Consider the following 12,500-nt stretch of genomic DNA (forward strand, 5'->3'; position numbering starts at 1 on the left):
TGGTGGGGTAATGGGGTGATGAGGTGATGGGGTGGAGGGGTGATGAGATGATGGGGTGGTGGGGTGATGAGGTGATGGGGTGGAGGGGTGATGAAATGATGGGGTGGTGGGGTGATGAAGTGATGGGGTGGTGGGGGTGATGATGTGATGGGGTGATGAGATGGTGGGGTGATGGGGTGATGAGGTGATGGGGTGGTAGGGTGATGAGATGGTGGGGTGATGAGGTGATGGGGTGGAGGGGTGATGAGATGATGGGGTGATGAAGTGATGGGGTGATGAGGGGATGGGGTGATGAGGTGATAGGGTGGAGGGGTGATGAGGTGGAGGGGTGATGAGGTGATGGGGTGGTGGGGTAATGAGGTGATGGGGTGGTGGGGTGATGAGATGGTGGGGTGATGGAGTGATGAGATGGTGGGGTGATGAGATGGTGGGGTGATGGAGTGATGAGATGGTGGGGTGGTGAGGTGATGGGGTGGAGGGGTGATGAGGTGGTGGGGTGATGGAATGATGAGATGGTAGTGGGGTGAGGTGATGGGGTGGTGGGGTGATGAGGTGATGGGGTGGTATAGTGAGGTGATGGGGTGGTGGAGTGGGGTAATGGGATGGTGGAAGTGGAGGTGATGGTGTGGTGGAGTGGGGTGATGGGGTGGTGGAGTAGGGTGATGGGATGGTGGAGTGGGGTGGTGGGGTGGGGTGATGGGGTGGTAGAGTGGGGTGATGGGGTGGTAGAGTGGGGTGGTAGAGTGGGGTGATGAAGTGATGGGGTGGTGGAGTGGGGTGATGGGGTGGTGGAGTGGGGTGATGGGGTGGTGGAGTGGGGTGATGGGGTGGTGGAGTGGGGTGATGTGGTGGTGGGTCGGGGTGATGGGGTAGTGGAGTGGGGGTGATGGGGTGGTGGGGTGATGAGGTGATGGAGTGGTAGAGTGGAGTGATAGGGTGGTGGAGTGGGGTGATGGGGTGGTGGAGTGGGGTGATAGGGTGGTGGAGTGGGGTGATGGGGTGGTTGGGTGATGAGGTGATGGGGTGGTAGAGTGGGGTGGTGGAGTTGGGTGATGGGGTGGTGGAGTGGGGTGATGGGGTGGTGGAGTGGGGTGATGGGGTGGTGGAGTGGGGTGATGGGATGGGGTGATGGGGTGGTAGAGTGGGGTGATGGGATGGTAGATTGGGGTGATGGGGTGGTGGAGTGGGGTGATGGGGTGGTGGAGTGGGGTGATGGGGTGGGGTGACGGGGTGGTAGAGTGGGGTGATGGGGTGGTAGAGTGGGGTGATGAAGTGATGGGGTGGTGGAGTGGGGTGTTGGGGTGATGGGGTGGTGAAGTGGGGCAAGTGGTTGTTTACCTCTTGAGCACGATAGCACCATCTAGTTCCTTTTGCAAAGTCAAACGTAACAATCTAGAACCCACGATTTCTAAAAATATTCCCTTCACTTCCCTGGTAAGATTCTACTATCAATAACTTCAGGAAAGTATTGCACTTATTACTAAGATGGCCTGAAGATGTAGAATATGATGTCATTTAACAGAAGATAATATTTAAGAATAATTGAAAAATATTTTATGAAAATGAAAATAATGTTTTTATTTTTCAAACAAGTGGTGCCAGGCACAAGGAAGCCTCACCCGGCATTGCAGCCTGTCCCACCAACATGTGTGACCTTGAATTTGACCCTGTGATATCACTCAAGGTCAGTCAAGGTCAGAGGTCTTTATGCAAAGTGAAATGCCATCTGCGACATCTTATTTGCTGATAATGGTGAACTTATCTCTTATCTGCAAATGCCCTCTAGGTAGTTGTAACCTTAACTGTGACCTTTGTGAGTTCCTTACACCCAAACAATGCACTTCCTCATCATTGTGGTGTATCAAATTATAACTGAGAAGTAAGGTAAAAGTAATGTTGGCCTTGGTATGAAGAGAAATTGACAATGTTTGAGGGAGTAAAAAAAAAAAAAAAAAAAAAACAGGAAGTGACCTAAATACTCCCCAAAAAAGTAATAAGACTATGCATGAGCCTTCACCCACACAAACAAAGAAACAAATAAATTAAGACTAACTCAACACCTCATCCAGAACTCCATCCGTGCTTGGGGTAATGATGCAAAGACAAACCACACCACACTCGCTCAATAAAATCTTGGGAATTAATTAGACAAAAATAATAACAAAGAAAACAAAATCTTGACGTAGAGTACAGACAGTCTTGTGCGTGCATGATATAATCAGACGAGGCCCTGGGTGATAACGTCACACCTACCTCCTCGCCTTCCACTCTTATCTACACGTGTGTATTTCTCACTGTCTCTCCGCTGCGAACTTTCCCGAACTCGGTACGTCAGTACTTCTCCCTCCCCGATGTTATCCACAGACTCCAGAGATCTTGTGTCAGCTTTTACACATCTTCACTAGCCCCAAGTATCATAAACTTTTCTCTTTCTTTCTTATCCAGAGGAAATGCTTACCTTGTAGGTCTACAATGGCTGTCAACGATCCTCGGAACCTACCACAGATCTTTCCGAAAAGAAATTTTGGACTTCCTGTCCGTGTTCTGTCAGTGTTTTTTCATATACAGAGGAAATTATTATTTTGTAGTCAATCCATTATTGCCTCGAGTTTTACTAAGTGGAAAACTCGTAGGCCTTCAGTGGTTGTCAACTATTCACGTAACGTACCACTGTAACCGGACGGGTGTAACTAACTGTTACGTTACTCCATCCTGGTCACTTATAACACAGAAAATGTTTAAGGATGTCCACTGCCAAACGCCTCTAAGTTTTGTTTGTTTATTGTCCTATTCAATCTACTGTTTCTCTTGGTACACTCTTACACTATTCTATTTCCTAGGCAACGTCACTGGCAGAACACCGCTCCCAGCCCGTGCATGCCGTTATAAACCTCGGAACTTGCTTGGGGAGTTGCTATGTTCGCATAACTGAATTCTTTATGTGAGCTGGGTTTACTTCGTCACATCTTATATTTTAATTTACATAATTAGTTTATAATTTAGTCTGACAGCCAGACTATAATATATATATCCAGGGGTGGTTCGTCAGTATACGTAATAATGTGTTTATTGGTGTGTGGTCGCGTGTGCATGTTGTGGGAAAATGCTTGTCTCAGCTTATTTTTCCCAGGAAGTGTCTAGGCGTCGTATAGTCTGCCGGCATAGTGTGAGTGTGGGAGTGAGTGGAGGTGAGTGGGTTATATGACTGAGTGATGTATTACTTGTTTATGGGGCGTATACATATCGCTCTCCCCCTGGGGTTAGGTGGCTCCCGGCACCTAGGGTACATGGTTTACAAAAGTATATATACATAGGTAATACATCGAGAAAAAGTTTCAGAGACACAAAATCCTGTGGGGTTATAAATGTGCAGATGGGGGGGTGTTGTTGAAGAGATTCTGAGATCCCAAGAGGGATCATGCACTGAAAATAGGGGTAGTGATGTTGTGTCTCAGAAGTGTAACGTTGTGTCTCACCAGATTACACTTTATATTGGGTTCACATACACTGTTTAATTCACTTTTTAAATGTTATTGTTTTTATGGTTTAACACTATCACTGTTGGGAGTGTTGTTTTTCTAAACACTGTTCTATGGTCAGTGTGGTGTGTCACCTTGCACTTGTTTTTATCAAGCTATTGGGTGAGACACAAGAATAAACTTAATCTAGGTTTACAACAATTTGGGTATGGAGATGGAAAGGTTTTGGAAGGTGTTACTTCATGCAACAGAATATGATTATTATTATTAGTATAAAGAGAATGATTAAGAGGGAAAGGGCTGTGGAGGTATATGGAAGAATCCTATGATGTAAGTCGAATGAATCCATGTCTAGAGTGATTGATTTATTTAGTTGGTGTATTATGTCTATCTTGCTTGGAAGGATGGTATTGGGACTCTTGGGTAGGGGAGGGAGTATTAATTGGGTTATGGGACCTAGGTCGTGGGTCAAGTTGAGGGTACCTTGGTCGTGGAGGTTATTGGGTAGTAGCATTGAGTTCATTGTGTAGATTTGGCAAATGTCAGGCAGTGTGATGGAGCCGTTGACCTTATGGTGGGTGGGTGGTTTACGGGGGCACATGACAGATACTAAGGTTGGATGAGGGAGGTATAGGAAGTGTTTATGTCCTACATGTGTATGGTGAATTTTGGTGTTGTCTGAGAAACGGAAATCACAAGTTTCGGTAAGATGTATTCGGTTGGTTGTAAGTTCTGAGAGGCAGGGTTGGGATTTAGTTAGTTGGAAATGGAAAGGATAGGCTGGACAGATGTGGAAGTTGGGTCGTGCTGTCTTGCAAGTTGTTATGGTGTCCGGTGATGTCAGTGTTAGCCACTGACCGTCGGTTGATTTTAAGATGGTAGAGGTTGGTAGGTTGAGGGTCATTGTTCGGTTTTGGTAAGGGTATGGGAAAGGATAGATTTCCCAAAGGGAGAATCTCTTGACAGGGTCCATCGGTATGTTGATTAAAATAAATTGTTGGAAGATAGTTGATGCTAGGATGGGGTAGTAATGTTGTATTTCGTGTTTGGAAAAGAAAGGGGTAAGTTGTAGTGTACTGTGGGCTCGTCGTAGTGTCTGGGTAAGCTGGGTTGGGGTGATCATTTGGGAGTCGACTACACCTGCATGGGCGTTCCAGATGTCTTTCTGTATGAGATTGGTATGGTCTTTGAGGCTATCTAGTTCTTTGTCTAGGTTATTTAGGTGATAAAGGAAGAAAAGGGCTGTTTGGGAATTTGTGATTTGAGACAACTGGGTGTTTGTGAATTGTGCAAGGTAGTTGTATTTGTCTATGACTGAATTTACAGAATCAGCGAGGAGATCTATGTTCTGTGAATTTAAGTCAATGAGTTTCCCTTGTTGTTGGAGTACTCTTGTTATTTTTCCTATGTGTGTATCCACTGTGTGGATATCTTGATCAGTAGCAGTTCCAAATAGGGATTTAGAGATAATGCCAACGAAATCGAATAGGCCTCTTTTGGTTCTTCTGGTGTTGATAGTGTCGTTGTCTGGGTCTGGAAGGTGGTATATTGTGTATTTTATCTTGTTGAGTTTACTTTGTAATGAGTTGACGTTGTGGTAGAGTATCTGTGAGGTCTCATAATTTTGGTGTGTGTTATTTGGTATTTGCCTATTTATGTTGTTCTGTATTTCTTGTATGTCATTTTGTAGTTTAGAAATTGGTTCTAGCAAGGATGTGGGTGAGATGCGGAGTTTCACCATGATGGAGTCTTCAACGCAGGCTGTGGTGCCGTGTTGGTGCACTATGGCGCCAGGCAAAAGCCTTGGGACGGAGAGGGCGAGGTGGACGATGAGTGGGATGAGTTGTAGAGATCTCATCTGTGGAAAGAGGGGTCGTGTCTGAGTGACTAAGGATATGTTTGTCTGACCCTCGCTAAGATTATATTGGTCGGAAGGGAGTAGAGAAGTTTTATAGATATGTGGAAAAGAGTTCTTATTGGAAATGGGCTATTTTAACCTCCACTGATAGATACATGGCGTCCTGCATCTTCATGGGCGAGAGCTAGAGTGCATGTTTAGTTGCGTCGACGCAGAGTCATGGGATGAGACTTGCGTATTGGTGATTGGTGTGTGTCTGTGATAGGTGGGTTGTGGATGGGAGGTGAGATTGGGTCGAGGTTCAGTTTGACCTTTCTCAACTTCTCTCCATGTATGGTGAAGGTGGATTGATCAGAAGGATCTGTTAGTAGGAAGACATTGTTAGGGAGTGAACTTGTGACTATGAAGGGGCCTAGGAATTTGGGTTTGAGTTTGTTTGTTCGACCTGAGTCCTTTATCATGACTGTGTCGTCGGGTGCTATGTCAAGTGGAATTGACCGTTTGTGTTGGTTAGTCTTTGTCTTTTCCTGGGCTTCTTTCAGGTTTGCTCTAACTTTTTTATAAATTGTTTGCATACCTCTTTTGATGCAGTGTGAGAGGTTATCTATGTTGTATAAGGGTGGGGGGGGTTGGTTGAATATTTGGTAGGGTAGGCGCATTGGTTGGCCGAAAATGATTTCATGTGGGGACATCTTTGTTGCGGAATTTATTGTGCTATTGATACTGGCTTGTACCTGTGGTAGCCAGTCTTCCCAAGTGTCCATGAGGTCATTGACCAATGGTCTGAGAATTTCTAGGACCTTGCGATTTGTTCGCTCAGTCAGACCGTTTCCCTGGGGGTGGTATGCAGTGGCAAATGTTTGGTCAATGTTGTAAAGGTGTGCTATTTCGCGCATCACTTCATTTTTGAATTCTGAGCCATTGTCAGATAACATTGTGTGTGGTATGTTGTATTTACAAAATATATTGTTGACCAGGGCTTTGGCTACAGTCTCTGCTGTTTTGTTTTGGAGTGGTATTAAGATTGTGTATTTAGTGAAATAATCTATTGCTGTGAGTACATAATTGGAACCTTGATGGCTCGTTGGCATTTTCAGTAGGTCAATGCCAAGTGTTTCCCATGGCTCAGCTGGGAGTGGGATGTCTTTAATGTGGATTTGTTTCGGGTCAGGGCCTCTGAATTGGTTACAAGTTACACAAGAATCTATGTGTGTGGTTATATCTCTTTTCATGTTAAGCCAGTAATATGTGTGTCTAGCAGTGTTTAGTGTCTTGTCTCTGCCCGAGTGGCCTCCCATTGCACTGTCGTGCAATATGTGAAGGACCTTGGGGACTAGGGCTCTGGGAATAACAGTAACCTCTCTTGTATTAATGGTTCTCCTTATGGCTCCGTCGACCAGATTGAGTTCCTCAATAGGGACAGGTGGTCGGGAGTGTAAGGGGGTTTGTGAGATGAGATGCTGTTTTATTGGAGACCATATTGGGTCACTGTCTGTTTCGTCCCTAAGTTCTCGCATGGGTATGCATGTGGTTTGGGTGATGGGGGTGATGTGAGTTTGTCTGCTCAAGCAGTCTGCCACTACGTTAGCTTTGCCAGCTAAGTATACGATCATGGGATCGTAATCAAGGAGAGTTGTTTTCCATCTAGCAATTCTCCCATGTAAGTCTTTGGAGTTAAAAAGATAGACTAGTGGTTGGTGGTCTGTTAGTATGGTAATCTTGTAGCCTAAAATGAGGTATTTAAAGTGTTTTAGTGCCCATATGATTGCGAGACCTTCTTTATGTGTTGTTGAGTAGTTATTTTCAGTTTTGTTGAGGACTCTACTTGCGTAGGCTATGGCGTGTTCTTTGCCATTGTCATCTTTCTGTTGTAGGACTGCGCCTATTCCTTTAGAGGAGGCGTCTGTGTAAAGAAAGAATTCTTTCTTCATATCAGGGAAAACTAGTACAGGGGCTGTGGTGAGTGCGTGTTTGAGAGTGTCGAAACTTTGCTGTTCTGCTTCTGACCATTGAAATGGCTCGCCTTTCCTTGTGAATTTGGTCAGAGGGGAAGCAATATCAGCAAAGTTTCGTATGAAGTGTCTGTAATAGGAGGCTAACCCAATGAAACTTCTTGTTTCATTAGCGTTTCTGGGGGTTGGGAAATTGTTTATTGTATCTATTTTATCTGTGGTTGTGTGAATCCCTTTTGCATCCACTTTATGGCCTAGGAAGGTGAGTTCCTTCATGAGGAATCTACATTTCTTTAATTGAATCTTTAATCCGGTATGTTTGAGACGTTTGATGACAATCTCTAAAGTGTTAAGGTGGTCTCTTTCTGTGGGGCTATATATAATGAGGTCGTCTAAATAGACGAATAATGAGATTCCTATCATGTCACTGAAAATGCGGGTCATCAACCTTTGTTGGGTTTGAGGGGGCATTCTTAAGGCCAAAGGGCATACGTTCAAAGCGAAAAATGTCCTTTGTCCGTGGAAAATGCAGTTACGGGTTTTGATTCCTCTGTTAGTTCGACCTGCCAGAAGGCTGACTTGAGGTCTATTGTGGAAAAAACAGAGTTCCCGTTGCCAATGCATTGTAGTAATTCTTGCATGGCGGGGAGGGGGTGTGGGTCAGATTGAGTTAGGTTGTTTATTTTTCTGAAATCAACAACAGGGCGTAAGGTTCCGTCTTTCTTAGGGACCAAAAAGAGGGGACTGTTCCATGGGGAGTCTGAATGGGAAATTACGCCTTGGTGTATCATCTCATGTACACTGTCATTGACTTGGGATTTCCTACTGTGGGGTATGCGGTAAGCGGGGGTGTATGAAGGGGGGGTGTTTGGGGGAATTTGGATGTGATGTTTGATTATATCACATTTGCCTAGTGATTCGCCTTCTAAGGCGACAGCTGATCTATTCCTCTGTAGGAGAGCTAATAGCTCGTTATGACTTTCTCCATCAGCTGATGTCGTGATTTGGTCTGGGGGAATAGGGGGGAGGGGTTGAGTTGGTCTTACTTGGTTGATGTGTTGCGGAAGTGGTTCCTGGATAGGGGAGTTATGGAGATGGACTGCGCAGATGTTTGTATTCTTCCTGATTTTACGGTGTTGTTCTGAGGTGTTTATTAACATAGCTAGTGTATGTTTATTTTCTGATATTGTGTCCCAGGAGGACTCAATGGTTATGTTGTTAATCCTGGACGTGTCTGAGTCGATTATGACGTCCTGATGGTCTATTGCACCGGGTATGTATAGTGGGACTGTTATTGAATGTCTAGGGGGTATGATGACTGTGTTAGACATCAGTGCCTTTGAGGTGACATAAGGGGGTGGTCGGAAGGAATAGCTGTTAGTGGGATTGGGAGTATTAAAGGAAGGTAGACATGAGAGATGTTGTGTGTCTGAGTCGGGTGTCTCAGGGACTGTTGATTCATTATTTACATCTCGGAAGGAGATTTTGTTAGTCTCAAAGTCTATCTTAGTTTTCCAAATCTTTAGTGAATGTAGTCCTATTATACCTTGTTGATCAAGGCTCCATTCATCAGCTATGTGGAAAGTTGTGAAACCTACTTTGTGATTGTTGACTTCAATATTTAAGTCTATGGTGTCGTGTAGAGGAATTGTGCTCCCTTCTATTAAGAGTCCTTCCATATTGGAAAATTGAATTTGGGGTGGGTCATTTAATGCTTCATACAGAGCTCTTGGGATGATGTTCAGGTTTGTTCCTGTATCAACCATCATGGCAACTTTAAGTTGGTCTAGGCTTACTTCTAGGGTGAGGTATTTGTGTTGTGTATGAGATATTCCTATGGTGGTTTGGTGTGTGAGGCTGGTACACGTTCCCCCAATCGTTGTTGAGTACTGGTTGTCGTGTTGGAGGGGGGTATTTGTCGATGGGTGGTGAATGGGTTGTTAGTTCTCTGATGCGGTTGTTGTTGTGTTTTCTGTAGGTAACACTCTTCGTTGGAGTGAGATGATGTTTGGTGTAGGTTGCAGTATTTGATTGGATGTGTTGGTGTAGGGAGGAGTGGGTGTTTAAAGGGGGGTTGAACTTGTTGTTTTTGCTGTGTCCAACACTGGGCATCTGTGTGGGAAAAGGTTCCATGAACTGAGCAAGGGATAGGGTGGGGTTGTACCTGTGTGTGTTGCTTTTGTTGTGTCCAACACTGGGCATCGGTGTGGGAGAAGGTTCCATGAACTGAGCAAGGGATAGGGTGGTGTTGTACCTGCGGGTATTGTTGTTGCTGTATGCAGTCTTTTGTGTTGTGACTGTTTGATGAATGGTAGGAGCACCACTTAGAAGGTTGTTCTTGATTGGTGGGAGGGGGTTGCTGTGAGTGAAGGCTATTTAGTCTGGGGAGATGGTTGGGGGTATCTAAGGATATATTGCAAGCATTCATGATATCTAAAATATAGGTATAAGCTAGAGGATTTCTAGTGTCTAGTTCCTTTTTGGAGGCTTCCTTTAAACACTTTGGAGGGAGTTGGGAGAGATAGGAAGCTATTTCAAGGAATGTTAGTAAGTGTTTTGTTGGCATTACATTTTGACCAAATTGATCAGTGTGAGTCCAAGGAGAGTTATTTTCTAGGTCTTCTCTGACCTCTTTCATTCCGTTTGCAATAAAATCCATTATGTTAGTAATGGAATGTGGTTGGACTCTAGTGTTATTGAGGAAGGTGATGAGGAAGGAAATGTTGTTAGGTTGTTTGTTATGAAAAACCTTAAGAAGGTGGTGTTTATATTCCTGATAAGTGATTCCAGATGCAACTAGGGTGTCTAGCATCCTTGCCTTTGAACGACAAATGTCAGATGGGTTTATTTTCTGACGGCACAAATTTATTTTATCTGTATCTGAATATGTTATGTTCTTAGAGAAAAATAGATCACATGCTGTCAAGAAATCTGTAATGGATATTCCACTATCCTGGGAAAAGGTTGGGATTTCTGTGAGGGGGGTTATGGTTTGATAGTTGTTAATTATTGTTGGTTGAGTTAGTGGGTAAGGGTAATATTGTGGGTTTGGAGGAAGGTTAGGTTGTGGTTGGTGGTATGGTGTAGAGTGGGTTTGACCAGATGGGGTATGGGGGGAAGGAAAGGGGAAGGTTTGGTACTGCTGCTGAATGGGAGGGGGGTTATTATGTGTTTGGATATGGGGGTTGGATGGATTATGGTTTATAGGAGGTTTTGTTTGCATATTTGGAGGAGCAATATGAGGAGTTGGTTGGGTGGGTTGTTGTGGTTCAGATGGTTTGGAGATGTCTACTTGAGAAGGCTGGTTGAAAAAAGGTAAGACATCGTTCTCATAAAGAGGGTCTATTTGAGTATCTGCATTGGGATTAGTTTTGTCAGGATTATTTAATTGGTCATTGGTTAACTGTTTAGAGGTATTGTCAACCTGTGGATATAGGTAAAAATGGTCTGGTTTGTCATTGCCAATTAAGTCTTCTGTGTGTATTTCCTCTTTGTCACTGGATATATCATGTTGTTTGTCTTCTCTAGACTTTGAGAAGACGCTATGTAAACTTTGTTTAATTTTGGATCTGGTGGCAAAGGCCATGTTGTTAAGTCATGTATTAGTTAATAGTTAGTTTTGATTGTACTCTAAGAGAAAAAAAAAGGGAGTTGTTAAAATATGAATAATAGGTATATAATAACTAAGGGTATTATGTTATGCTTAGATATGGGAAGGGGGATATAGTAATGGGATTACAAAATCATAAAAATATATGTGTATGTATATATATAAAAAAAAATGGAATTAATATTATATAATAAGGAGTTAATTTTGTGATATTATTCTTATAATAGGATTAATTATGGTTGTTCATAAAAAAATTACAGCAGTAAAGTAGGTTACATTGATAAAAATGTATAAGTTCTATGTAAATATTGAATTTTTAAACATATAAGAGCTATTTGTTTAAACAAGAATTACTTAACTAGAAGAATGTGGAATTAATATTATATAATAAGGAGTTAATTTTTGTGATATTATTCTTATAATAGAATTAGTTATGGTTGTTCATAAAAAAATTACAGCAGTAAGGTAGGTTACATTGATAAAAATGTATAAGTTCTATGTAAATATTGAATTTTAAACATATAAGAACTATTTGTTTAAACAAGAATTACATAATTAGAAGAATGCATATGCAGATTAAAGGGTATTACTTAATGATAATTTTTTTGGAGAGAAAAAAAAAAACTTCTAAATGACAATATGCTAATATAGTGCGAGATTACATACTCGTTGTATAGCTAAGGTGTACGTGCGTAGGTATCTAAGGGCGTAAGGGTTACCTTAATACCGTGCTTTGAAGCAAGTTTTTTTTTTTTAGATGTTGTGGTTCTCGGTGGAACGTGACACTCGGATGAGTGGTGGTGGTTGAGCGGATGAGGTGGCTGTTACGCGAGTCAGTGCGCAGCCGGTGTGAGTCCTCTGGGGCGGGTGAGGTCAGTGCTCAAGCGAAGGAAGTCCAGAGGGCTCGGTGAATTGATGTTCGCATAGAAAAAAAAATGCGAGTATCAGGTGTGGTTTGGAGTTGGTAATGTATGATTATTATCACTGGAATATATTGGTGTTAAATGTAAGGATTGATGTTACCTTTATAATGTTGATTATAGTAGTGGGAGATCAGCCTGTGACGATTGCCCGTGAATAGGGAGTGTAGACCAAGTTCTTGTTCTTGAGACGGGTTTGAGTGGACGGGTTTGAGGTTCACCGTAGTAGGTACACCGTAGTCTCTTCGAAGTAGTAGGTTGCGGGAGTGCTGCCACCAGTAATATGTAACCGGACGGGTGTAACTAACTGTTACGTTACTCCATCCTGGTCACTTATAACACAGAAAATGTTTAAGGATGTCCACTGCCAAACGCCTCTAAGTTTTGTTTGTTTATTGTCCTATTCAATCTACTGTTTCTCTTGGTACACTCTTACACTATTCTATTTCCTAGGCAACGTCACTGGCAGAACACCGCTCCCAGCCCGTGCATGCCGTTATAAACCTCGGAAGTTGCTTGGGGAGTTGCTATGTTCGCATAACTGAATTCTTTATGTGAGCTGGGTTTACTTCGTCACATCTTATATTTTAATTTACATAATTAGTTTATAATTTAGTCTGACAGCCAGACTATAATATATATATCCAGGGGTGGTTCGTCAGTATACGTAATAATGTGTTT

At 43.0% G+C, this 12,500-nt stretch overlaps 1 protein-coding gene across 1 annotated transcript; it reads right to left on the reverse strand.

The window, feature by feature from the left end:
* Nucleotides 1-3,631: 3,631 nt before the first annotated feature.
* Nucleotides 3,632-11,874, reverse strand: LOC143025619 (uncharacterized). Its single transcript, XM_076185565.1, has 2 exons — nt 11,619-11,874; nt 3,632-5,337 (listed from the first exon to the last, which is right to left on the reverse strand). Exon 2 carries the CDS (start codon nt 5,335-5,337, stop codon nt 3,715-3,717), a length of 1,623 nt encoding a protein of 540 aa, XP_076041680.1. The 5' UTR covers nt 11,619-11,874; the 3' UTR covers nt 3,632-3,714.
* Nucleotides 11,875-12,500: the final 626 nt, after the last annotated feature.

Source organism: Oratosquilla oratoria, chromosome 5 (genome assembly GCF_046742065.1).
Source record: "Oratosquilla oratoria isolate Oo_2021 chromosome 5, ASM4674206v1, whole genome shotgun sequence".
Lineage (NCBI taxonomy): Eukaryota > Metazoa > Arthropoda > Malacostraca > Stomatopoda > Squillidae > Oratosquilla > Oratosquilla oratoria.

Bases quoted from the DNA above. Each gene is read 5' to 3' on its own strand.
- LOC143025619 (XM_076185565.1), bottom strand. From the start codon at position 5,337: ATGAGATCTCTACAACTCATCCCACTCATCGTCCACCTCGCCCTCTCC.